The sequence below is a fragment of the Caretta caretta genome, chromosome 6 (assembly GCF_965140235.1).
Source record: "Caretta caretta isolate rCarCar2 chromosome 6, rCarCar1.hap1, whole genome shotgun sequence".
Classification (NCBI taxonomy): Eukaryota; Metazoa; Chordata; order Testudines; family Cheloniidae; genus Caretta; species Caretta caretta.
The window spans coordinates 118,922,085-118,949,637 of NC_134211.1; the positions used below are offsets into that span (position 1 = coordinate 118,922,085).

At 41.4% G+C, this 27,553-nt stretch overlaps 1 protein-coding gene across 3 annotated transcripts in view; it reads right to left on the reverse strand.

The window, feature by feature from the left end:
- Positions 1-27,553, reverse strand: part of MNAT1 (MNAT1 component of CDK activating kinase) — a 186,378-nt gene that overhangs the window by 81,013 nt on the left and 77,812 nt on the right. For all 3 annotated transcript variants that reach the window (XM_048854544.2, XM_048854543.2, XM_048854547.2), the window contains exon 6: positions 25,219-25,344. In XM_048854544.2, coding sequence (XP_048710501.1) covers positions 25,219-25,344 — 126 coding nt within the window. The remainder of the gene's footprint in view (positions 1-25,218; positions 25,345-27,553) is intronic.

Here is a 27,553-nt window from a genome sequence, read left to right on the forward strand (position 1 = left end):
CATTTTACTGTAGTGTAAATCCTCACAGACAAGTCAAACCTGTTCTTTTTGGCATCCAGCCCTTCAGATGAATACTCTGCTGAGATTTATTATGAAAGGGGAACGAAGGGGCATTATTGCACAACATTCATCGTTCCCATATATCTAAGCTTAATCTTTCACAACCTCTAAAGGCTTTTAAACAAACAGATCTTCTCTTAATTACACAAAGGTTTCTTATTTATCACCGATTGTATGTCATTTTAAGAGTCATTCTTCATTTAGCAAAAAGTAGAAACAAACAGAAAAAGCATGTGCGCTAAGGTGTTCTTTTATTATTACTAAGTAATAATAGTATTTCTTGTTACTATACACTAGGGATTAGCTTTTCCTAGTAAGCCTTCAGGTCCTAAACTGAAATAATATTCCATGTTGTTGTTATAACAGCACATATTGCCCTAAAAGGGTCCATTAATTATTTTTGTGATGCCATGAAGTCACTACAGGATATTTGATGGTCTTCGTAGATAATACACGGACAATAAAACAATAATTAAAAGCATATCAACTTGTACTACCTATTGTCTGTTAATCTGAAATCTTTCAGGATGTGAAAAATACTTTAAAATTCACTTTCAAAGTTATTCCATGGAATATTGATGGTTGGCGCTACATAGCAAAGAGCAGCTACCTGAGCATAGGTACACCAAGGTGAGATTATCTGAACCAAAAATACAGTTCTTTTCAAGAACGTAAATAAAACCTTAAGCGAGTGGAGGATTCTATGATTTCAAATTTCAGAGGAACAGCCGTGTTAGTCTGTATTCGCAAAAAGAAAAGGAGTACTTGTGGCACCTTAGAGACTAACCAAGTACTCCTTTTCTTTTTATGATTTCAAAGAAATTTTCAAAACATTTAATCACAGGAATCATCACACTATTCAGTCATTCTTTAGGATTTGCTAATTGATCTATCACCAAAACTTTTCTTATAGGGGTAAATAAAAGAAGAACTAATGCAGACACAGTAGTATTCTGGTCTGAGACTCAGGTTCAAACTAGCTTATCAGATAATCAGTCAGCATTAACAAAACTGCAATATGTTGATTCAGGTGAATATTCCCTTATCTAAACTGAATTCCTGTGAAAAGTTCTCTCTCTCTCTCAACATCGGCTGTCACAGGCAATTGAAAATGCAGCAGGGCAATGCTCAGACTGGAAAAATAAAGAACTGGTATGCTTCTCACACACACAGGCCATGTATGACACAAATATTCTCCCCTCCTCCAGCATGCCAATAGGCCCTTCCCTGCCATTTCAGCTCCCCCTCTTCTGCCACCAAAATGTAATACAATAGAGTACCTAATGGCTAAGACTGAGCAGCATACACATCTATAAAAAGGCACTGACATTAAGGTTATTCATCTTTCATTGCTTTCCCCCGTTTCCCCTACTCCATTCCGTTTTTCCCTTTTCTTCTATTTCCTCTCCTTCTTCCCCCGTCCCTCTTTCCTTGCTTCCCTTGCTATTTTTCATATGAACTCCCAGGTCCACTGGGGGAATCCTCTGGCTGGTGCGGGATGTCCACTGAAGCCCATATATGCTGTGCTAGTCCACTGCAGCCCAGGTTTTCCTTCTTTAGGTTCTCTCCACTCCCATCCCAGGCAGTCTCCTGCTGCCCAGAGCAGGGCCTTTTCTTGAACTTCCAAGCCTCCCAGGCTCTGGCACAGAGCAGAAGTGGTCTGCAGGTTGTAGATAGGTGGCTGGTGTGGCATACTGCCATAGATACCAGTATACCATACCAGCCCATTTTGAGCTCTGAATGAGGGTTCTTCCCATAGAAGGCAATACCATTTTTGTGAAACTGCAAATGTCATGTTCTCATGTCCTTCTAAACAAATACATATAAAAAAAGGACAGGGCCACAGTTCTCTGGAATAGCCAAAGAAATCGATATGACAAAATTGTTCCACGTAGGCCTATTTAAAAAACACATTCCCAAAACCTTTGAATAAGATGACGAACAACAGTCCTATACAGGGGGGGCCAACCTGTGGCTCCGGAGCCGCACGTGGCTCTCCAGAGGTTAATATGCGGCTCCTTGCATAGGCGCTGACTCCAAGGCTGGAGCTACAGATGCTAACTTTCCAATGTGCCGGGGGGGTGGGTGCTCACTGCTCAACCCCTGGCTCTGCCACAGGTCCTGCCACCACTCCACCCCTTCCCCCAAGGCCCCTGCTCCTTCCCCTGAGCATGGCATGCCCTTCCCCCTCCCCACCAGAGCCTCCTGCGCACTGCAAAACAGGCATGGGGAAGCACTGATTGACAGGGCTGCTGGTGGGCAGGAGGAATGGAGGGCTGGAGGCGGGTAGCGGATGGGAAGCTGCTGACATATTACTGTGGCTCTTTGGCAATGTTCATTGGTAAATTCTGGCTCCTTCTCAGGCTGGCCACTCCTGGTCCAATAATATCAGAGATGTACCATGCAGGACATGTAAGGCATAAGTGATGCTAGTTTGACTTAAATTGGGTTAAAAATCAACATAGCTGAACTGGTATTTAGACCAGGCCTTTCCATAATTTTTTACCATGCAGAATGGATTTTAAAACCTCTTGAATTGAGATAGAATCTCCCTATTCCCGGTGGAAACCTACAAGCTCGAAGACTCCTCCAAATATGGGCCCACACAGGAGGCGCTTGAGGTGCAGTTGATGAGGCTCAGTGCTCACAGAGCACTCTCCGCTCTCCCTGCTGACCCCCAAAGAGGCAAGTGGGGTCCAGGCTAGAGAACGGGTGAAGACTGGACAGATCAGGGGGAAGAGTGGACAAGACATCCCCTCTTGGTCCTATGGAGACGCCCTTCCCATCACCAAAAAACAATGATCTTTAAAATAGCATCTCCCTTCGGCATCTGTGTGAAGCAGCAACCAAAAAAAAAAAAAAAGAATCCCTGGTAAAGTCTCTGAAGGCACGACCCTGGCAGGGAGGTGGCCAGGAATAAAGACTGACAGATACATAGGGGTATGTGTCATGACCTTTTCTGTAGGCCAATGGTAGCAGTCAAAGCCCTATTTCCCCTTAACCTATAAAATGAGGCATGGAGAGGGGCACAAAAATCATGCCAAGAATTCCCACACAGACCTTCCTCCAGATTCCCACAATGAACTCAGTGGGAGTTCTGCCACAGAATCCTAATGGGATCAGAATCAGGTCTTTAAAAACAGGAATTTCTACTCTAATGGAAAAGGATCAAGCCTTGCCTTGCTGAAAACAAAGGAACTAACGCAGAGTGTCCTGAGCTGCAAATCATATAGAAGCTTAACGAGTGTGCTGGTGTATGTTTATACTGAAAACATTGGCACGCCTACATGTGTACACACACAGACACTGCATTGCTATCTGGGGCCAATAATCGCCTAATAATAGAAATGGTCATATGTCCACATTGCTGACCAATCTAAACGGATCAATCTCAATAATACTGGCCAAGAGGTCACGTTGACTTGAGAATGGACTCCGGCAGTCATGGAAGGAATCATGTTTGGATGATTCCCCTCCTATACTTTGGGGCAGGGACACTAGAGAGAGGGGCAAGGTATTTATTCATGTCTCCTCTCCAAGGGCTCAAATAGGAGGATGGGCCACAGCCTACCTGAAAATACCAAATCAAAAACATTTTATTTAGAAACATGGTTACACAATCCAGCAGGTATAGAAGCATACACGGATTGTGCTGTTAATACATATTCTGTAGTAAGCCATAGCTATTCCAAGGGTGTTACATAAATATGACTCTACATAATATACTGTACATATTATGCACAGACCATAAAGGGTTTCTTTACTCTCTCACACAAAGTAAAGACAGGAGGGCTAGGCCTGTCTCCAGCATCCTCTCCCAGCATTTTCAACACTCCTACACCCACCACATTAAAGTCATAGGCTCAAAGAAATGTAGGGCTGGAAGGGACCTCAGGAGGTCATCAAGTCCAGCCCCATGTGCTGAGGCAGGACCAAATAAACCTAGGCCATCCCCATCAAATATTTGTCTACTGTTCTTAAAAGTCTGCAGTGAATGGGATTCCACAACTTCCCTTGGTAATTTATTCCAGTATTTACTTCTCCTTTTAGGTAGAAAGTTTTTCCTAATATGTAAAATAAATCTCCCTTTGCTGCGGATTAAGCTCATTGTTCTCCATGTCCACTGAAGGTAGGACAAAAGTAATTGAACACCTTCCTCTTCATAACAGCCCTTATCCCCCCTCAGTCTTCTCTTCTCAAAAAGAAGCATGCCCAATTTTTGTAACCTTTCCTCATAGGTCAGGTTTTCTAAACCTTTTACCATTTTTGTGGCTCTCCCCTGGACTCTCTCCAATTTGTCCACATCCTTCTGGAAGTATGTTGCCCAAAACTGGACATAGTACTCCAGCTGAGGCCTTACCAGTGCCAAATAGAGAGGGACAGTTACCTCTCATGTTTTACAAACAACACTCCTGTTAATACACACCAGAACAATAGCCTGTTTTGCAACTACATCATACTGTTGACTCATTCAGTTTGTGATCCAGTATAGCCCCCCCGATCCTTTTCTGCAGTATTCCCCATTTTGTTGCTGTGCATTTGATTTTTCTTTCCTAAATGCAGTACTTTGTATTTGTCTGTATTGAATTTCATCTTGTTGATTTCAGATCACTTCTCCAATCTCTCAAGGCCATTTTGAATTCTAATCCATACTCCAAAGTGCTTGCATCCCCTCCCAGCTTGGTGAAAACCACCAATTTTGTAAGCACATTCTCTACTCTATTATCCAATATAATATAATATCTTATAAATTAAATATTAAATAGTACCAGACCTAGGATTGATTCAAGGGACCCCACTAGATACGTCCCCCTAGTTTGACAGCAATGTACAACATTCTTGAAGTTAACAAAAAGCCACACACAATGACTTTCTACCTTCTTCCATCTCTTTCAGGGTCTACTTCACTATCTGAGAACAATATCTGGATTAGTATTCTCATAGCAACACTTCCAGCAAGTTGATGGTCCATTGCTTTACTTCTTACCAACTACTGCAAGTGCTGGTGAGTTCAGCTTCCTGTTCTTCAAATATAGACACATTTTCCATATACGACCTCTGACCTTCCATCTCGTGTCCATAACATAGCACTCACCTGCTTTGGCTCACTTAGTCTTTCTTGTCTCCCTAACAGTCTAAAATCCTTTATATTTAAGGCAGAGCCTTTTAAAGCATTACAATGAGTACATAAACTCATCTCTCTTTAAGCCCCAACTCAGACTTGAGGCAGACAGGATTTTTAATGATGTTCCTCAGCTGGCATACAACAGAGTATGTCACAAATTATACCAAGGCCTCACACATCCCATAAATAAAAGAATTTATTTACAGGCACTGGGTTTATACACACAGAAAAATAGAGTAAAATTTTTTAAAAGTTTACACTTCACTGCATGCTTAGGTATAGTCCCTACCTAAGTTTATTTTCTTAACAAAGAGAGCTGATGGAAATATAGATAAGCCACTAAACTTTCACAGACAAGAATTTTTACCCTTAATAAGAGGGACTTCTCTTTCATGAGCAGCCAATACTGTCAATATTCCTTTGTAGCTACACCTTGACTGACTTTTTGAATCCAGGATGGGCATATACAGGGAATTAACCTTTTGATGTCCAATGTGGATTGCCTAAAACAATATTCTGTTCGCCTGCCCTCTGCACCTGAACAAACATCTTCAGGAACACTATTATTTAGGTTTCACTGGTACAGAACATTCTCTCTTTGATCAACAACGACTTCCACTGTGATGTTTTTGAGCACATAATGAATACAGCTGGGGGAATATGAACTACTGAATACGTAGACACCCGCTTCCCTTTTGAAATGCATTTTTAAATTTTTTTTTAGTCCCAAACATTGTATTTAAAAAGTGATCAAAAGAGCCAAATTTTTTGAAGCTCTTAGATATACAACTACCTACTTTCTATTACAGGCACACTAATTTAGGCCCAAATTTAGGATTAAAGAGGAAAAAAAGATCATCAAATCAGAGGTCCCTGAACAAGGTGCTACAAGTTCCCTCCTCATAAACTGAAATAGCTACCAAAAGATGTTACCTGTAACAAACACCTATGTGCTGTACTGCAACCTATAGATCCTTTACAACAGTGGAAGAGGTTCAAATGTACTAAGGTCCAGAATAAGAAGAAAAAGCATTCCTAGCTATATTAAGATATATGCTAACCAGGGTAAACCTGATGTGGGCATGGGAGGAGAGGGAGGGGGAAGACATTTAAAGCAGTTCCAAAACCACTGCTTGGCCACCTGACTATCAGTATATAATATAGTATATAGAGCCTGGTCACAAGATTAGAACCCATGAAAGTCATCATTAAGACTAATGCAAGATAGCAATTTCCCTATGTTATTCCAAGGATTAGGGAAATTTGAAGGGAAATATTAAGTTTAAGCATGAACCTCAACTGAAGTCTTTCACATTTACAGACCCCTCAGAACATTCAAATGAAGGAACTCAGGAACGAACACCCGTGTGAAACGATACTTTGTGGAAACAGAAAGCCACTTGGGTAAAAATCTCACCCTGCCTGTTTGTTGAGAAAACAAAATCTTTAGGAGACCTCAGGAACAAGGCTATTAAAAAGAAATGGAGAAACAGCCAGCAGAAGGAACTCTTAGAAATTGAAAAAGGAGCCTAAAATGCCACCAAACTTACTGCCGTACAATACAAAGCTTGAAACAACTGTCAAGTGATGCATCATTTTATGGACAAGGTTCAAACGACGTACAAGAGCAAAGTAGCAACTTTTGGCTACCAACAGCAAATGTCTCAAGAGCCAGATCATAAAAGGAGTACTCTCTACCACTTGTTCAAATCAAAGCTCCAGTTAACTGGAATGAAGATTCATACACAGACAGACAAATGCCCTTGATCTTGTTATTGTGCTGAAAGGATAGCATTCTCTAGATCAGTTGGCCTCATGGGCAGCTCGCTCCCTCAAAATTGGATGCAGTCCAGCCGAAAGGCCGACTTAAAGGAAATTGCATACCTCTTTGCCAATTCTCCCTTCCCAGCCAAATCAGTGAAGGTGGCTAGACCTCTCTCAAGTAAGCAAGAAGAGGAGGAAATAGAAATGTCAGACACATGACTTCAGGCAGCATCAGACCAAGAGACTTGGAGACAAGATGCAGCAGGCCATGTCAGTATGGACAACATTAAGTAAAAAGGGACTATGATGACATACTGACACTCAGTCAAACCTCATTAATTCTTTTGTATTTGAGCCTGCCTTAAAGGCTTTGAATCTATTCCACTGTTTCTGTTTCTATGGCAAGTCAAAAGGCTCTTTCCCTAAATGAGCTTTTGTCTTTTACTTTTGCTGTTTATCTTGAAGAGTGCTTTTATCAGCCTATGATCACATTCCACATGTATTCGGATCAGCATAAACACAGCCATGAAGATAACAGGCTGGTATCAGAGGAAGAAAGTTTTATTATTTGTGGAACAATTAAGACATCACTATGACTACTTTTTAGATTATTTCTTCCAGTTTGTGACACGCCAGGTTATATGATTCCATTTATATCCAGTTTGTGATTTCCCTTTACTCTGAAAAAAATTCCCATTGTAATAATCAGTTCCAAGCTCCTGTCTGCTCTTCAGTTTCAGCATCAAAGCTTTCCCTCAAGTTGTTAAAGTATTCTCCTACCGCTCAAAACTCTAACTTTGAATATGGAGATTCTGACTGTCTAGCTTTTTATATCTATCACCAGGATAGCTGAGGTTGGAGGTTTACAAATCACTTGAGAGTGAGACAAACAGGACCATCTTCCCACTTATGGAAAAAGATATATTTGCTAAGTAACTTGCCATTTACTGACTTGCTTTTCTTTTTGGTATGCTTACCCTTTAGGATTACAGTGTAGTACTGCAAGTAGCAACGTTTAGCAACATTCGGCACCAATAAAAATAGCGCATTTATATTTTGCATGCTCATGTAGATTAAGAACGGTTTATTAATTTTAATGGTCATGATTTATGTACCTTGTGGCCAAAATATGGTACCTAAAGTACAGATTTATTAAAAAGACAGCAGCATGGAAAAAGTTATATTGGAATAATCTATAATCTGTTTACAGTATATGAATGATTTGCTGTTCCTTCATAAGGCATGTAGGAAGTCAGCACTCCTCAATGTGTAAAGTATTTCCATGTGCTTAAAGCATGAGCTTTCCAAAGAAAACAATGACTGAGAAAATTATTATTCTTTATTTCCCTGCCAGCTGTTTTTTGGGATTTTTCTCCCAGCCACCTTCTTTCTTTCAGTCAGATCTCTCCCTATTGCTCACAGTAACACCTACTCAAGGAACGCAGCAAAACCAATGACATTTTCATGGTTAGGAGACTTAGTAATGAGATGATCCAGTTTCTTATCTCAGACTCATTTAAATTACGTTTTCTTAAGGGCTAGTCACTACCATAACTATACTGGTATAACCAAAAATGGCCATACTAAGGGGTTGTATCATTCTAAGAATAATACTTTCTAAACTGATATTGCTATATGACACAAAAACTGTGTAGACAATCCCCCAGCCTGACATGCACTTCTATACAACTATTCTGTCTGGGGGTTCCCTGGTCCCCTTCCAGACACTAAGGGTTTGTTTAGCCTAACGTATGATTTCAAACCAATTTAGTTAAAGCAGTGCAAGTCTGCACAGACAGGACACTCTTATTTTGTTTAAAACCAGCTGTCTCTCAATACAGAAATCCTGGGGACAGATCCTTAGCTCACGTAAATTAATATGGAAATTGAAGTCAATGGAGCAATGAGGATCTGCCCCATGGCCTATATACAAAGTTGCACCAGTTTAACTAAATTGGGTGTAACTTTTCTTTATGGACACCATTACATCAGTTTAAATCTGTTCTGCATTGGTTTAGGTTGCCCCCGTTAAGTAAAATAATAAAAATATGGTATGATTTTAGTAGGTTTTATGCCTTGGCCAGGAAGTGTTCTTAGCAATTTTGCAAGACTGATTTATAGATCTTTTGCATGATAAATGAAAGTATTTGTACAGTCCTGTGTCTATTGGCTAAAATAATTAAGAGTAATGCTCACAGCCCTATTAATGTTGAAAAGTGTTTTGCAGAAGAAGGCAAGTATTGACACCCCAACCTTTATCGACACCCCAACCTTACAGTTGAGTAGGCTGAGGCACAGAGATGAAGTGAGTTGAATAAGATCACAAAGCAAGTCAGCAGAGGGAGAATAGAACCCAGGTCTCCTGACTCCCAGTCTAGTTCCCTTTCCCCAGATTATGCTGCCTGACCAGCAGAGAGCATTCCAAGGGGATTATCAGGGACCCAGGTGGCAAAGCTATTTGGTATCCCCCTGCTGCCAGGCATCCACATATCATTTTACGAGGTCTACCATTTTACACTTTTCAGTCTTTTTTTCCTTTTCAACTGGAATGCAAGACAACAATCCTGCAATCACACAGTGCAAGATCACTTTAATGGGGCGCCATGCAGGCACAAGGGCTAATGAGTCTCCACACAGGTCCACCCATGCCAATCCAATTGTACAAGTGGGCCTTAAAATGCTTAAGACATTTTCTAAGCAATTGAAAAAATAGCTCATGTAGATTACTCTGCGTCAGTAAAAAGAACTAGGAACATCTTTAGTTCATTGTAGTGGTAGCTTCATAAAATTCATTAGATCCAAAAGTTACAACAAGGCAATTCTGTAGATCAACTTAACTTGCAAGAGATCCTGTGTTCAATTCCCAATTAAACCCTCACACAGGTAGGGAATACGGTTATACCTGTGTTATGGAGGTGATCGGATTACACAGTCCCTTCTAGCTTTAAAAGCTAGGAAATAAAAATCTCTGAACAGTACTTTAGGATTAATGAATGGCATTTTCAAATTATCCTGCAATCTATTTTTGATAGATTTTCTCCCAGAGAATATTTGCTTCTCCTGAAAATGTTTTATTAATAGATTTTGTCCATCTCTACAGTGAGCTGCTCTTCCTGGGAAACCAGTGGAATAGCTGCAGCTATGGCTATTCTGACGTTTCTGATCAATAGTCTAATAAACACAGGTCCAAATTCTGCTCACTTTACTCACCCGAGTAGTGCCATTAGCATCAATGGCCTATATAACTTAACTCCAGTGGCCAAGATAAGCCTGGCATACATTGCTTTGTCAGCTAAATACAATAAATTCAAGAGTACAGCTCTCTTCTGAAAAGTGAGAGTATACATGGCATCTTCTTTCTCAGCAGATCTACTCCTTGTGTCCCTTCACAGGTAGACCCACTGACTTTGGTGAAACAAATATATATTTTATTGTTTTTCACTCCTACAGAGCCAACTGTAACTAAGTGAGTGTGATAAGAGTTTTGTTTACTCAGTTCCAGTCATTAAAGGTGTGCCAACTCATTGGCCCATATAAATACTAATATATGTATAAAAACAAATACCACTTTGACAGCAGTAAGGGGCCTTAAAGTGGGCATAAATGTAATTTACACTGCCAGAGCACTGTAAACGTGCACAATGGTAAAGGAGAATCAGGCCCTTTGTCTTTAGCAGGCTTGCATAGGTGTAACAAGAAGTCTTAATTTGGACTACCAGGTCCTTATCATATTATAGTACTAGTGAGGGATAAACTGAACAGCTCAACTTTCCGAGTCCAGGCTAAGTTTGCATGGCTGGTGTGAGGGGACATTTTTATATTCGTAAAACACCACTTCTGACATGGAAACAAAATGAGGTAGTGAAAATCATAGAATCATAGAACTGGAAGGGACCTCGAGAAGTCTGTAGTCCGGTCCCCTGCAATCAAGGCAGGATTAAGTATTATCTAGACCATCCCTGACAGGTGTTTGTTCAACCTGCTCTTAAAAATCCCCAATGATGGAGATTCCTAGGCAATTTATTCCAGTGCTCAACCACCCTGACAGCGTGGTTCAGAAAGTTCAGTGTGGTAACATGGTTCAAAACATTTAAATGCAGAACCTCATGATGCCATTTTTTATAGTTACTTTTCAGATTAGAACCACTCTTCCACCTTAACTGCAAACCAACATAAGGTAATAAATACCATCATTTGCAGTGGTTTATATACTTTTTCACCTAACCTTTGGGGGGGAAAAAAAACTTCATTAAGTCAACATGAAACACCTAATGTTTAAACACTTTGATATATCAGCAGCTATATAGTAATCACAGAACTAATTAATTATCTAAGACACTGGTTTGTAGGTTGGCACACACAGAATATGATCTGATGACTGATTGCTTTTAAATACAGTATATCTAGCTTACACTTCAAAAAACCAGTGAAAAACGTTTAAATGCAGCTATGCGTGTATCTGCCTGAACCCTCACAAAACATTTATTTAATTATTTTTTTAAAAAGCCACTTCCCCACCCTAAACTTTGTCTGTTGTTGCTAAATTTCTTCCATCAGGATATTCAAAACCTACAAGCATGTTGCTACATATTGGATACATATTTCAAGATGTTATAGGATATACATAGCATTTAAGTCATGGGATTCTTCAGACAAATGGTAAAATACTTAGAATACAACCCTGAAGTACCACATTGTAACCCACCATTTAATTTTTGCAGACATAATAAAACTTATGAATTCTGCACCAATGTATTGTTTCTTTAATGAGGGTTGAGTTGTGAAGGTCAGAATTTCCCTTTCCTCTCTGGCTTCTCGAAGTTGGTGTCCTGCTTCCCAGATCACTGCAGTGTTTGTTGCGGTTAATAAGGACATCCAATGCTGCAGTTTCTAATAATGTAACATGCACCATTTTTCTCAGCATGTTTTTCCTTATACTAGAGAGCACAAATATAAGGCCCAATTGTAGCAGTGCTGAACTCCCAGAATTCCAAGCAGAGCCAATGGGACCTGCAAGTGCTCAATGCCTTTAAAAAACAGCTCCATAGGAACTGTTCTGAAGAGAGCCACTTTTACCTGCTTTGGCCAGCGCACAAATCAATATCACTTCACGTTCTGTTTACTCTCCTACGGCAGCAATTGGGTCTTCCATCTCTGCTGTGTTTTTTCACATGCAGGATTAACTGCCCTTCGGAACAGCCACTAGATTCCTCCACCTCCCACAGTTCACAGTAAGACTCTGTAGCATAATGACTGCACTTTTAGACTCTAGAAATGGCTACTGTAGCTGCTAGTCAGATTGAGGTCTATTAGCCTGATTCTGGAAGGTGCTGAGCACCTACAAATCCCATTGATTTCAAAAGGGGGTTGCGAGTGCCCAATAACCGAAAATCTGTCTGTCAAAAAGTGCACCTCCTCATGGCTGGGTGTGGCATAGCAAGCTCTCTCCTCTCCAGTGCCGTCTGCTGACAGTTATTTTGGCCCCACAGCAGTCCCCGTCTTCTCGAAACTCAGCTATCTGCCCGGGTCACCATTTTGTTACCCCAGAAGTTCAACAAACAGCTAGAGTACTTACAACTTACAAAGTCTTCGTCTCCAACTTTGGGCTCTTTGGGCCTTGCATGCTCTTTGTTCAAGGCTTCCCAATGTTCTCATCCCCTTAAATCTGGGGACTTAACACCACCTTCCCTGGTGGCTAGTAGGGGAACCGAGGCCCTCTCCCCACCCCCTCTCCACTGGGTTCCAGCCCAAGGTCACATTAAGTGAGAAGGCAAGGTCTCTCTATTCTGACCCACCCCTGCTTCTACCCAGAACCTCGTTAGATTCATCCTACTCTCAACGTCAGGACTTGCAGGGCTTTCCCCTGGAATCCCCCAATAAATCTGAGACTAAAAGCACAAACTTAAACCATCTTCCATCCTCCACAGGCTTGACCTTTCATGCCTCAAGTTGCACAGGCTGTTCCTCCACTGATTACCTCCCAGGGCCCCACTCCCTAAAAATCCAGATCCTCCCCTTTTATCAGGGCTTATCACTGGAGCCTACTCCATTCCCAGTGGCTGCTTCATCTCTCTCCTGGTGCTCTGTGAGACTTGTCTAGTCAGGAAATGGCTAGGGCCAATTCTCTCTCTAGGCTTCCGCCTTGAGCCTGCCAGTCTGTCCACTCTCTAGTCCCAAAGCATGACCAGAGAGTTCCTTCCTCTCCTCCCTGCAGCCCCCTTCTGCTCCAAACTTCCTTTCTTTATCCTAACCACCCAGCTCCCTCCCCAGCTGAGCTTCATCTCTAATTGTGCCTGGCTCACCCTTCACATGCAATCAGGTCAGGTTGCTTGAGCTCTCAGGCCCACATTATCCTTTCATTTCCTGCATGGGGTACACAACCCATCATACTGGCCCATATAAATTAATTTACAAACTCCAAAACAAACACCCTTACACTGTATTTAACTCTGAAAACCCTAATACTAGACAACAGAAGAGAGGAAAGTTATGATATTTAAGTGTCACCTTCTGTTCCAAACAGCAACAATAAATCTATATTCAAACATTTTACATTTGCAGAAGCCTCATTTGTTTCAAAGAGGTACTTGTAAACACTATGCTAATGTTCGGGAAGTGGAAAATTTACTTAGTTATTGATGTCAGACATTTCAAAATGGCTTAGCCCAAGAAACACCAAAATTAAATAATATTCACTGAACACTAGTCAGAATTTGCATATTCTCTGCTCTACTCCCACAGACAAAGTTATACCCTGCTGGAAGGTAAACAAAAGCTTCCTTCAAGAGCTGAACACTCAACAAAAAAGGACCACATCTCAACAGAAACACAAATGGAACATTAAGGCTTTGTCTATATTGAGATTTTGCCCCCATTTCAGTAGTTGATGACTAGACTTTGAAATAGTTGCAGGCATTGAAAATCCTAGCACAGTGTGGCTTGGTGGAGAGAGCACTGGACTGGAGCTCAAGAGACGAGGGATCTATTTCTAGCTCTGCTACTGGGCAACCTGGGACAAGTCACTTCATCTCTGTGCCTCAGTTTCCCCATGGATACAATGGTATAAAGATGCTTACATTCTTTATAAAGCACTTTGATATTTACTGATAAAAAGCACTATATAAGAGCTAGGAACAACTAATAAATATAATAGCATAGAGGAGGACAGCTGTAATTATCCCAGTCATGCAGGAAGACAAGATGCAAGGGATGGGGCTTAATTAAGCTGCAACACTATTAACTCATCTGGAAACTATCCAACAATAATTCATACAGTGCAGGTTATCGTAACTTCCTTAATCCTTACTTTCACAGGTTAACTTTGACCTCCCGCCCTTCCTCCGGGGTGCTCACTTAAGGTTTCAGGATCCCAGCTGACAGCTCTTTTGGGCAGAGACCTGCGTCTCCCCTTCCAGGCTTGCAGTCTCTTTGCACCTCACTGTGCCTGCCCCAGCAGGTCTGATTGGGATCCAGCACCTGTGGTTAACCTTTCTCCAGGAGTTGCAACAATGTGTACAAGTTAGCAATCAGCCTTCACAAAGCAAAATACTTTTATTCTTAGGGTGCATTCATTATCAGGGTAAAAGTGTTGCAGAGAAAACATGTGAAAACAATAAAAACATCCTGTACCCATGCTAAAACTTTACCAGAGATTACTCATCAGTTTCTAAGGGGTCCCGATAAGCCAAAGTCTTTCCAACCCTTCCACAACAGTGCCCTCCCCTCAGCTCCCCTTGGAGCGAAGGTCCCATCCATTTGCTGAATCAAAAAAGGTCCTGTGCCAGTTTAAACTCAGTCTTTATGCCAAAAGCCCTTTCTTTGTCAGTTACTCTCTGGAAAATTCAGTCTGAACCAGTATATGCAAGTCTCCCCAGGGAGTGGTACCTCTCCAGAGGAGTTTACAAACCAGAGTGATTCATCTTAATCAACCCCCCACACACACATACTGTTTTTAGTTCCTGGAGGAACTATGGTAACCCTCCCTCCACTCCCCCATAAAACTGCATATAATCCCTGCCCACAGTGATAACAAACCATCCATAAACTTAACACAATATGGTCCCCAAAGATATCGCACGTGATTGCAATATCTATCACAGTTACCACCTAGTGAGGGGCTGCCATCAGCCCCCAACCCCTCTCCACTGCTGGTACCTAGCCTGTCACTGAGACCCCAGCACCATCCCCTTGCTTGAGGCTTAAAGGGCTAGGGAAATGGAATTGACAGTCTCTAGGAGCTCCAACGCCATCCCCCAGCTTCTTGAGGGGATGCCTTCCCCGTTAATCCACTTCTCACTCTGGTTTATCAGGGAACCAGACCCTGTATGGAACTGGACACCTGCCAGCTGCTAAATTATGACACCTTGAACCTTAACTCTTCACTTACCTCCCTGGATCCCTACGCTGCTGTGGGGAATGTGAAGAAAACCACTTCATGCTGGCCAATCAGGTAATGAGGGAAAATTCTTTCCCAGTCCCCAAAAAGGTGACTAGCGCAATGCCCACAGCAAATCAAAAACCTGTTGCTATACTAATCCCAGCTGTGGGAGCTGAAGGTCCGGTCAGAAGGTCAGGGCTCATATCCCTCTACTGAGTTCACAGGGGCCTATGGCTAACCTGAGCCCCACTGGCCTGCCCACCAGCCCAACTGATGCTCCCTTCCCACCCCCCCAGCCATCTTCCTCTCCCAATGCCAAGGAATGAGGGAGATTACTCCTTTTACTTGCCATTCCAGACACAGAGTCATTGTATTTGAGGTTGCAGGGGTGTATTTGCTCTGATGAAGCTCACCCCTCAAAACTAGCATAAACTCCACCCAAGCAAATCTTTATTTTCCCTGTCTATACTTGGGGTTCACATAGGTGCATCTAGTCAATGGCTGGCCTCTGATTGCTGCGTTTGGACTGAATTTGCAACCTTGACAAGGCCTAAATTAATATTTAAAGTGCCTATTATATAGAGGACCAAATTAGCCTGTTATCCCTCTAACAAAAAAGGGTAGAAAAGAATCAATAGATAGAATATCTTGTCTGCTAAAGGGCTATTGTGTTATTTCACTCATGTCAACAACAACAAAATTCCAAACTCATTCACATGCTCATGATTTGATCTGCCACTGGAAAAGAAAATCATTTCTTACTTCAATGTAAAAGATCACTAATTCTTAGGCACTGCTGCATGAAGTGCTCAGAGTTTTAAGATGGCTCATCAAATGGCCATCTAAATTTCCAGACCATTTCTTCACTCCCTCCTCCATAGAGTATTAGTTCTATTACCTGGATTGGAATTATCACCAATTAATAATTAGTGCCCAAACAGATGTGAACTCTTCTCTTGAAAACGCCAGTCACAAGTTCTCAGTTGCACACTAACGTAAATTGAATCTAGATATATTAATGGCAAAGGGTTCATATAGTACCACTTTGAACACAACAGATGTCTCACATACTAGATTACAGGCAAAGGGCTCACAGAGGACACCTTCCCAAATTTACTGAGATATCCAGTTCTTAACTTTGAGTCAGTGTCTATTCACTCTTAAGTATCAATAAAGATAGTGAAGTGTAAAGAAATCTTAGAGTCAAATAATCTGTATTATTAACTAATCTATAAATACCAGCCTTTAACTTTAAAGAAGCAGTCTTTAAACCAATTATCTGCAGTGTTGTTATAGAATAATGGGATAATCTTTTAACCCACAGGAACAGTTTAACATTAAGACATAACAATTGATATTGGACTAAAGTAATTAAATCATAATCTCCACACAATGTGTTTTTGCTACAGGGAATCTACAAAAATGTGTTACAACAAGCCAGACACACCCTTCAGTGCTGAACGAAAAGGTTTACGCATAACACAATATATTTTTCCCCAAATCAACTAGAGTTAAAGAGGGTGGAGGAAAGGGAAGTAACCCAGGATGCTCTACGAACATCCCAAGACACCCTGTCCTCTTCAGAGAGTTTTGTTTTTTATTTAGTTGATTAAATAATAGACAAAGTGAGGGTAATTATTAATGGAGGAGTATATTCAAGGCAAAGGAGAAGAGCGAGCTTTTATGGCTGCAAAGGTATGAACTACTAACAAAAGAAACCTTATTAAGTGATCTAAAAGCTTTGCAAAAGCCCCACTCAGAGGCTTTCACAATAGTAACTCCTTAAGGACTCGATCCTGCAAAGAGCTGAGCAATTTGGCCCTGATCCAGCAAAGCATTTAAGCGTGTATTTAAACTTTGAACAATGAAATCAATGGGACTACTCAAGTGCTTAAAATTAAGCATGCACTTAAGTGTTTTTCTGGATAGGGGCCAAAGTGGTCATCACCTTCCAGGATTAAGGTTTAAGCGGGGGCTAACAAATACTATAAAAAGGAGTGTTCTTTACCTATCTCCATGCAAGAAATCCACACACCATGAGCAGAGTGGAGATTAAAAACAAGACACAGATTAATTCTGCCTGGCATGCATCTAATGAAGAAATCAAATCTGTCTGAACTGTTTCTGCCTGAAGATAGACCAGCTGAAAGGAATAGCAAAGGAAGGAAACTAGATTGATTCCCTAAAAAATAAATCTTTTACTGTTTAGGCACATTTTAAGAGCACGTCTTAAAAACAAGAAAAGACGACAACAACGACGACCAGTAACAATGACCATTTATGAACATAATCACATGCCACACAAATGGATGCAAGTACTTGAAACACAACACGTAACTATCTAGATCTGTAGACAGGGGCAAACTACTGTAAATGATCGGATTAGGTTTAATCCTCCCAATTCACATAATGCCATATATCTGGGAAACTCTGACGGAACACAAATTATTAAAAAGTATTTGGAGGAATTTTTTTTGGGGGGGGGGGGGAGGAGGGAGGGTAGAGAGACTTGGAGCACAAACTTGGTACTGGCTCCAAGAACTATAAAAAAAACAACACAGACTGGAAAACAGAAGCAGCCATTGAACATCTGCTGGAACCTGAAGCAACAGAGGTAATAACCAAGTACAGTTAAATTTGGCCTTAGTTGAAGTCTAAGTTAAAACCACATCCCAACAAAATGTAAAATAAGAATGTTATTTCTAATTAGAACAATGTTGTGAGGGTAACACCACAAGAACATTATTTCTTCACACTTGCTATGCTCAGTTTACTACTGAGATGCATTTCAATGGTGACCTAAACATCCTGTGTCACCAGGCAGGAGGATTCATTCTTGAGAATTATTGATCTGACTACTCCTTCCTGTGACTTCTCTGCTTCAGGACAGCATGTCACTCACACTAACCTTGAACTAATTACAGTACAAGATGACAGCACTCAGAATGAAATGCTTGTAATATTCAGACCAAGTTAAGAGAATATTGTTGCCATGATTTAGACAGAGAAAAGCCAGGACACTGAAAACTTAAGGGTGAAATTCCTACCTTAGCTCACACTGTCATACAAGGAGAAGATTGACGATAGGAGATGCAGCATGGGACCAGTGGACAGGACACTAGTCTGGGACCCAGGAGGCCCAGATTCTATGATCTTCTGTATGACCTTGGGCAAGTCATTTCACACTCTGTGCGTCAGTTTCCTTTCCCACCCTTTATCTTGCATACTTACTCTGTAAGCGTTTTGAGGTAGCAACTGTCTCTGTGTGTACTACTATATTACTAGGAATAAATACTATTAGTATTATAAAAATAAAAAAACACAGATGTGCCAGGAATTGGGCTCATTATGCAGCAACAATGCAGTAGAGCTATATATTTCCCCTGTTGAAAAAGAAAACTCTCCTCTCCCACCCACACTAGGGATCTAACATTATTCTATGCAGAGATTCTCTGATTCCTCAGTTCTCCAGTTACCTGCCCAGAAAGTGCCCTGAAGAGGTGAGCGGTTCTATAGGAAATGACAAGGTATTTAGACAGACAGACAATCTAGTTTCAGGTACTTAATTTTTTAACTGCATGAAATTGCCTCCAAAGAACTTCACTCCTGGAGAGCAGCAATCCTCGAGTAGACGGGTCAGGGAACCATCATAAAAATGGGGTGGAGGGAAAGAGTGACAAGCACTCTGAAATGCTGCCCTACTTCATTTAGATTCTCCAGCACTATTAGTTAGTGGATTAGCTAGGAAACGGCTAAATATTAGAAGCAGTAGTGGTACTGTCAAGCACAGACAAACTATGAGGACCAAGTGGCTCCCACCACCACCCTGTAAGTGGCAGACACGTTGAAAGGAAGCTATTATTGTGGTGAAATGAGCCCTTTCTACATGTGTGAATTGCTGTCACCAGTGCAACACACACCCCTGAATACAAATAAGTATCCTTACAAGGGTATGTTCTGACATCAACTCCCATGTAGACGGATCTCCCAACCAGAAATGCCATTCTCCAAACAGTGGCTTGATTTATTCCAAGACGATTCCTAGGATAATGGCGCATTAGTGACAGCCGTTGCCCCCTTCCACTAACTGAAAACTGTTTAGCTACTAGCACAGACCTGGCACCACCATTTTCAAGACTGTTACTGGAAGTGCAATTAAGATTGCCACACTTTCTGTAACAGCATTAAGCTGGTTTGCAGACTTGGCTTAATAGACATACTCCACTAAGGAAAATAATGTTTAAAATATTCAAATTATGCAGGAAGCTGTAGATCACAAATAAGAAGGGAAATGCCAAGATAAAAAGGTCTACAGCTCCCTATCCCACTCACTTACATAAAACATCAACTCACTAAGGGTCTTCTTCGTAAGCAGGCATCTTGAAGACCCTGTTGTCCGCAGAACTTACCGTAATAAAAAAAAGAAGCTAGGCAAAATGCTTCACAAAGCTGTAAGGAAATAGCATAGATCAAGCTTAAACAGCTCTCTCTCAGGGTGGGGGAAGAGAAAAGTGGGTCCTATTCCTATCTAACCTGCGCGCTGTTAACAAAAGGAGCCAACTGAAGGGGAAGAAGTCTACCTTTTCTGACTAATGAAGGATGTTCTCATTTAGTTTATTAAAGGAAGAAAATCACCACTCCTCCAAAAGGAATGGAAACTCAACCTCTAGTATAAAGAATACACATAGGACACCTAAAAACAGCCAACCTAGTTGACTGTCTTTCGGGAGACTGAAATGGGCATATTCCTTGGAACTCAAGAGCAAAACCACATAAGTCAGGCTCAAGAACACCTCTGATTTAGACCATTCAAGGAAAAATCATCATATTTCAAGCCAAAAAATAAAATAAATAAATAAATAAATAAATAAAAGTAGAGCACCACAGCCAACATTGTTAAGAATGTAGCTGCGTAAACACAGGCTCAGAATCAGCAGGTATAAGGCATTCAATACACACTATCTGGCCTCTGTAAAATAAAAAGTGATCACCAGAGAAGAACAGTCCTAGGTTCAAGCAGCAGGTAAGGGGAAAAAAAAAAGAAACCAAATGGGAAGGGTGTACAGTGCTTCCTTACACGCACGCTGCTAAAACTCTCCACTGGTGGACTTGAAGCACTACACCCATAATAGCAACACGACTTTGGTTCTAGATCTACACATCCTATTGCAACAGTAGTTAAGGTGGGATTTTCAAAAGCACTCAGCACTGGTCTAGCTCTGCTCCCATGGAAGTCCATAGTGAAACGCCCATTGCATTCAATGGAAGTCATTGGACTTCAATGGGAGCAGTGCTACGCCAGTGTTGAGCACTTGCCCTTAAAGGCTGAGACTATAGAAAAAACAACGAGGAGTCCTTGTGGCACCTTACAGACTAACACATTTATTTGGGCATAAGCTTTCACGGGCTATAACCCACTTCATCAGATGCATGGAGTGAAAAATACAGTAGAGAGGTACAAATATACAGCACATGAAAAGATGGGAGTTGTCTTACCAAGTTGGGGCTTAATGCTAACGAGGCCAATTCAATCAGGGTGGATGTGGCCCATTCCCACCAGCTGACAAGAAGGTGTGAGCATCAATGGAGGGAAAATTACTTTTTGTAGTGACCCAGCCACTCCCAGTCTTTATTCAGACCTAATTTGATGGTGTCAAGTTTGCAAATTAATTCCAGCTCTGCAGTTTCTCCTTGAAGTCTGTTTTTGAAGGGTTTTTTTTTTTTTTTGTTGAAGAATGGCCACTTTTAAGTCTGTTATTGAGTGTCCAGAGAGATTGAGGTGCTCTCCTACTGGCTTTTGAATAGCACTAAAACAGCTACCCCTCTGAAGACTATAGAAGAATATCCTACCTGAGAATTACCACATACAGCACAATCCCACAAACTTGTGAGGGGCTGAGCACCACAGGATTTGAGGGAGCCCTGCATCTCCTAGGACAGTGGTTCTCAACCAGGAATCTGGGGCCCCTTGGAGGACCGCAAGCAAGTTTCAGGGGTCTGCCAAAATAAACCAGAGAGCAGGACCAGCATTAGACTTGCTGGGGCCCAGGGCAGAGAGTGGAAGCCCAAGCCCCACCACTGAAGCCAAAGCCTGAGCAACTTAGCTTCACGAGGCTCCCTGTGTGATGGGGCCCCAGGCAATAGCCCTGCTTGCTACGCCCTAACGGTAGCCCTGGTTTTTAATCTACTGAATATGCAGAAATACAGCTGTGGCAGCACAGGTGAGCCTTGGAGTTTCTATAGCATGTTGGAGGGGAGGAAGGGGGGGCTCAGAAAGAAAAAGCCTGAGAAACCCTGTCCTAGGAGGAGTTCAGTGCATCATAGGCTTGGACCCAAAAAGTGAGCGTTCACTGTACTTTTCACCACACCTACCACCCACTTGGTAAATACCACCCACTTTCAAGGTCTAGTCACAGTATATACCAGAGGTGGGCAAACTATGGCCTGCGGGACAGTCCTGCCTGGTCCTTGAGCTCCTGGCCAGGGAGGCTAGCCCCCGGCTCCTCCCCTGTTCTCCCCCCTCCCCCGCAGCCCCAGTTCGCCGTGCTGCCCGTGCTCTGGCAGCACAGCGGCGTGGCTGGCTCTAGCCTGGCAACGCGGCTGCCAGACATGCTGCTCTGAGCGGCACGGTAAGAGGGCAGGAAGCGCGGGGGGGGGGGGTTCGGGGTTGGATAAGGGGCAGGGGACCCTGGGAGCAGTCAGGGGACAGGGAGCAGTTGGATAGGGCGGAGGTTCTGTGGGGGAGGGCAGTCAGGGGATGGGGAACAAGGGGGCTTGGATAGGCGTGGGAGTCCTGGGGGGCCTGTCAGGGGATGGGAATGTGGATAGGGGTCGGGCAGCCAGGGGAAAAGGAGCAAGTAGGGTTGGATGGGTCAGGAGTTCTGAGGGGGGCAGTCAGGGGGTGGGAAGCAGGGGCCAGGCTGTTTGGGGAGGCACAGCCTTCCCTACCCAGCCCTCCATACAGCTTTGGAACCCCAATGTGGCCCTCAGGCCAAACAGTGTGCCCACCCCTGGTATATACACAACTGATAGAGTTGAAGGTCAGAAGGATGAAGGAGCCATTACACCATATAGCCTGACTTCATAACACAGACCTGTAAATTTCAACTACTTACTTCTGTGTTGGGCATAATAACTTATGTTTGACTAAAGCACGTCTTCCAGAAGGGCATCCAGTCTTGAACTGAAGACACAAAGACATGGAGAATCCACCACTTCCCTTGGAAGTTTGTTCCAATGGTTAATAACCCTCACTGTGAAAATTTGTGCTTGATTTCTAATTTGAATTTGTCCGACTTCAGCTTCCTGCCATTGGTTCTTGTTCTGCTATTCTCTGCATTTTCTTCCCCTGAAGTACTTACTGTAATCATGACACCTCTCAAATCTTCTTTTTGGTAAACTAAAAAGATTGAGTTCTTTAAGCCTCTCACCGTAAGGCATTTTCTCCAGCCCTCAAATCATTTTTGCGGCTCTTCTCTGCACATTCTCTAATCTTTCAATGTTCTTTTAAAAATGTGGACACCAGAACTGGACACAGTATTCCAGCATACATCTCACCAATGCCATATACAGAAGTCATGCACCTCCCAAACCCTCTGATGCTCTACTACCCTGTTTATACACCCAAGGATTGCATTAGCCTTTTTGGCTGCAGCATTGCATTGGGAGTTTGAGTTAATTGCTTGTCTGCTATGATACCTAAATTCTTTTCAGAGTCACTGCTTTCCAGGATACTGTCCCCCATTCAGTAGGAAGGACTTGCATTCCTTATTCCCAAATGTGCAACTTTGCATTTGGCTGTATTAAAAACACATTTTGTTTGAATGGGCCCAACTTACCAGCGATCCAAATTTTAATCAAGGGTGATCTGATATTTACTTCCAGATCATTGGTACTAGGCCTGATCAACTTTTTTTTTTTTTTTTTTTTTAAATCAATCCCTGCAGAACCCCACAGAAACACCCTATTCAAAGATGATTCCCTACTGAGGACTTTTTGAGGTCAGTTAGCTAGTTCTTAGCCTATTTAACGTGCAATTTATTGATATTTGTATAATGCTATTTTTTTTTAATCCAAATGTCTTACGGTATTAAGTCAAAGGCCTTAAAAAAGTCTAAATATATTAGATCTATGCAGCTGCCTTTATGAACTAAGTGCATAATCTCCTCAGAGAATGAGAATTATATTTGTTTGACAAGATCTATTTTCCAGAAAACCATGCTGACTGACATTGTATTTGTTTCCTTTAAGTCTTTACGAACGGATTCCTTTATCAATCATCTTTTCCATTATTTTGGCCAAGATTAATGTAGGGATAACCAGCCTATAGTTACCGCTTACCTTTTTTGAATATTGGCACATTAACACTCTTCCGGTATTTTGGAATTTCCCTGGTATTCCAATAGTTCACAAAAATTATCAGTAGCAGACCAGAGATTACCTCAGCCAACTCTTTTAGCACCCTTAGGCACAAGTTACCTGGGCCTGTCTATTTTAAAATGTGTATCCCTAGTAGATAGTGTTTAATAGCTCTCTGTTTAGAAATGACCTGGAAAGTACTTCTTCATCCTCATGTGATACAAGCACATCATTCTGCTTCTTTCCAAATACAAAACTAACAATTGTTAAGACATCCTCATGACATACTCCAATGGTTCCTAAGTCCGAGAATTAAAAATACATAGGAACATTTTGCAGGAAAAAAGGAATAATTAGTGCAGCCATCCACTTGTTTCTAAACAAAATAAGAGTCTTTTTCTGTTAATTCTCTTTACACAATCAAATACACTAGTTTATAGCCCATACTAACAATTCCTAATCCTTGTAGACACAAATAAAATCAACAGAAGAAAACATTCCATGTTAGAGGAACGCAAAAAAAAATTGTTTTTATATATAATCTTATAGCTGCAAGTACCCACCTACTATTTGTCAAAAGCTGACACTGTGCTTGGTGCTGTAAAGACAGAGTAAGATGCAAATGCAGTTCTCAAGGGGCTCATGTTATAATTCAGACAGAGAATAGTCCAGACACCCATGACAAAACAGACTGATGTCACAGAGATGCAGGGTTGGGTGCTGGGAGTTTTTTTAATTTTGTCTGTTCTAGGGATTTTTTGAGTATCAATATCGGGTTATGGTTTTGTGGATTATTCAGTCAGTAATGAGAAGATGATTTTAGAAGGAATTTTTACAGTCTTTTCAGGAGACGTTGGAAAATAGATCCATTATTGAGTAGAAAGGATAAAAAAAGATTAGTAACTTGTGATTTGTTTTTATCAAATCCTGAACATATATATTTTGGTGGGGAAAAAAATGAACAGAAGAAATATTTATTTCGGAAAAGAAAATAACATTTATATCATGTTGTGACAGAAAGAATGGAGTTATAAAAACAGGAAAGCTGACAGATCCTTATTACCACAGAACTACTAACATATTTGCCGTTAGAAAAATACTCGTCTCTGCTGTTCTCACTGTTTGAGAATGTGTTCTTATTGATGTGACACAGATTTCCAGATTCTCTCTGACACACACAACCTTCTAGTGCACAAAAGAAGCAAAAGGAGCACCAGTCCTTTTCTGAAGCTTCTAGAATTTTAGCTTTCAGAACAGTTACATCAAGCGATGGGGCAAAAAAAGGAACTTTCAATGGATCGATTACATCACAAAAGTTGCAAGGGCAAAATGCACAAAATCTCTTACATTCCAACTACTAGAATGCCGATATTCTTGAATTGCTCTCTTTAAATTACACCAATAATTAGGAACTATACTTATCATTGGTCCGTGTGCTAATGCAAGTCAAATTTAAAAGATATAAATGATCTCAGACTGGGAAAAGCTGTGCTTTTTGAAACAGTGAAATAAAAAGGAAACAAAGAAGTCTTACCATTTTGATGCCAGTGGAAAATGTGACTGGTTTGACTGGTCTGGGTTTTTCCAGCTGCATTTCTAGCTTAGTAGATCTGTCTTTATGTTGAGCTAAGAGCAGGGAGGCCGGCAGATGGGAACTTTCCTGTAAACATGTTGAAAACACAGACTGAAATATTCAAAAGAAAAAGAATTAATGCTGCTCATTCTTCACGACTACAAATTGTGTCTGAAAAGGCCATCACCAGCAGAAAGAGATTACGCTAAATATTCTCTATATGAGAAACAGTTTACAGCAAACAATCACTTTCAGTAATAAGAAAAAGCTGCAGCAGCCTCATAAATCAGCGTAATCTGCAAACAACCATTTTTATAGAATCCACATTAAAGACAATATAACAGAGTCCTTATTGCAACCGGCCAATGCAACCATATTTATTAAAATAAAAAAAATTAGAACTTAATCACAGAAGGGGTAGTACAAAGTAGTATAACTTGGATCAGATGTTTATCTAAGACACATTCTTTCTACAAATGAATTCAGACCAGTTTGAAATTGTTTCCCATTAGATTTCACCTGAGGCCGTTTGGAAATGATCCTTGCTCTGCCTTGCACAATGGCACCATTGTAAGTGCAACCAATAGCATATTTATTTTTTCCTTTACCAACTTATTTTTAGGGAAGCCAGCCAATTTTTTTTTAAATATAAAAGTAATAAAATAAATAGTTAACTTGCTTAACTACTTAAAATCTTACATTTAGGTTACAACAAAAAGATTTTTAACATGTATACACATACCACATTCCAAGTAGAGGTAGACAAATTATTGGCTAAATATTTCTCTATTAAAACTAGTCCAATTATCTCTGAGCCCTGAAATACTCTAACTTCTCTTTACTGTGGAAGTGGGGCAGGGGGAGATCAGAGCGGTTTATTCCCAGACTCCCTTGCTGCAGCACTTTATGCACAATGCGCTCAAGACAGCAGATCCATTTCTGTTCTGGGGAACCAAGGAACTACTGCTTTGTGAACCAAATTTGCTACTAACTTATAAAGCAATTGAATCCTCAAAGCCAGATTGTGACTATAAATATTTTATTTTTAAAAGTTTAAGATAGAAAAATGACTTTCAATGGGAGTTAGGTGCCTACGAGCCTTTGAAAGTCTCCTGAAGTGATATAGAACCATCAAGCAGTGCCCATACTTACTACTGTAAGATTAATGTCCCCTCTTCATCTTTCCTATTGCTTGTTATGCTCACTCACTGACTTGTCTTAAAATAGACTGTGGGTTTCAGGGCAGAGATTGTATCTCACAGTGGGACCTGATCTGGGGTGAGGGATAATACAAATGACAGTGAGGAACAGCAGAGTCCTGAAAATGCCGGGGTACAGGTTCAATACCCTTACTCTCTTCTGCATAGGGACTTCTCCCCTTCCAGTTTACATGCAACTGAAAAGAGAATTTGGACCACCCATTTGCTGTGTTAGCGCCTGAATCTCTGAGCACCTGCATATCATCCAATACACTCATAGTCCAAGTGCGCGCTACAAGTGCTGCTATTCTGCAGCAAATTGTTGAGAAGACCCTACTGAATGCGATATTTTTTTAATTTCAGATTTAACATGCACTATATATGGCTGGGGGGCTCCTTAAGCTTTTTATCCTCCACCCACTTATCACGTTTGTTGTATTTCTCATGCGACAACAAAAGGCAGCCAATTTCTAAGCTAACTTCTCAGCAGTTTCTACATTAGCAGAGAGATACACAGTTCTGGGAAATCAGCATTGCACACTGCTTTTGATTCATGGTTTGTCCTATGTAATAAGCACACAGCCATTTTAGTTAACTATCACTACAGAGCAGTAAAGAGATCGATATCATAGACCAGATCCTGCAAACATTTAATGTATATAGGTAACTTTCCGTATGTGAAAAACACATTGAAATCAATGCAAGCATTTGCCCCAGGATTGTTAGTCATGTGCATAAGTGTCTACAGGATCAGAACTCACAGCTTGGAGGGAAAGGGTGTGGGGGGACTAAGATGGCTTTAAGCTACCTCCGCATCTTCCTGATTCTGGGAGCAGGAGATACATCCCCCACAGCGTAATTAAGAGAACCATGGAGGAGCTAAGTCACAGAAGCCTGTCCCTACCTGCCTTCAGACAGCATCACTGCCCAGAATTCCCTCAGCACAATGTGCTTCATCCTTGCCCGGACACGCACTCCCTGTGCCACTCAGCCTCTGGCGCACACCCCCCAGCATAAAAGGTGCTGGGAGCAGGGCTGAGAATCTCAACCGTCATGCACAGGGGAATTAATGACATCTCTAGCACTATCAGTATACA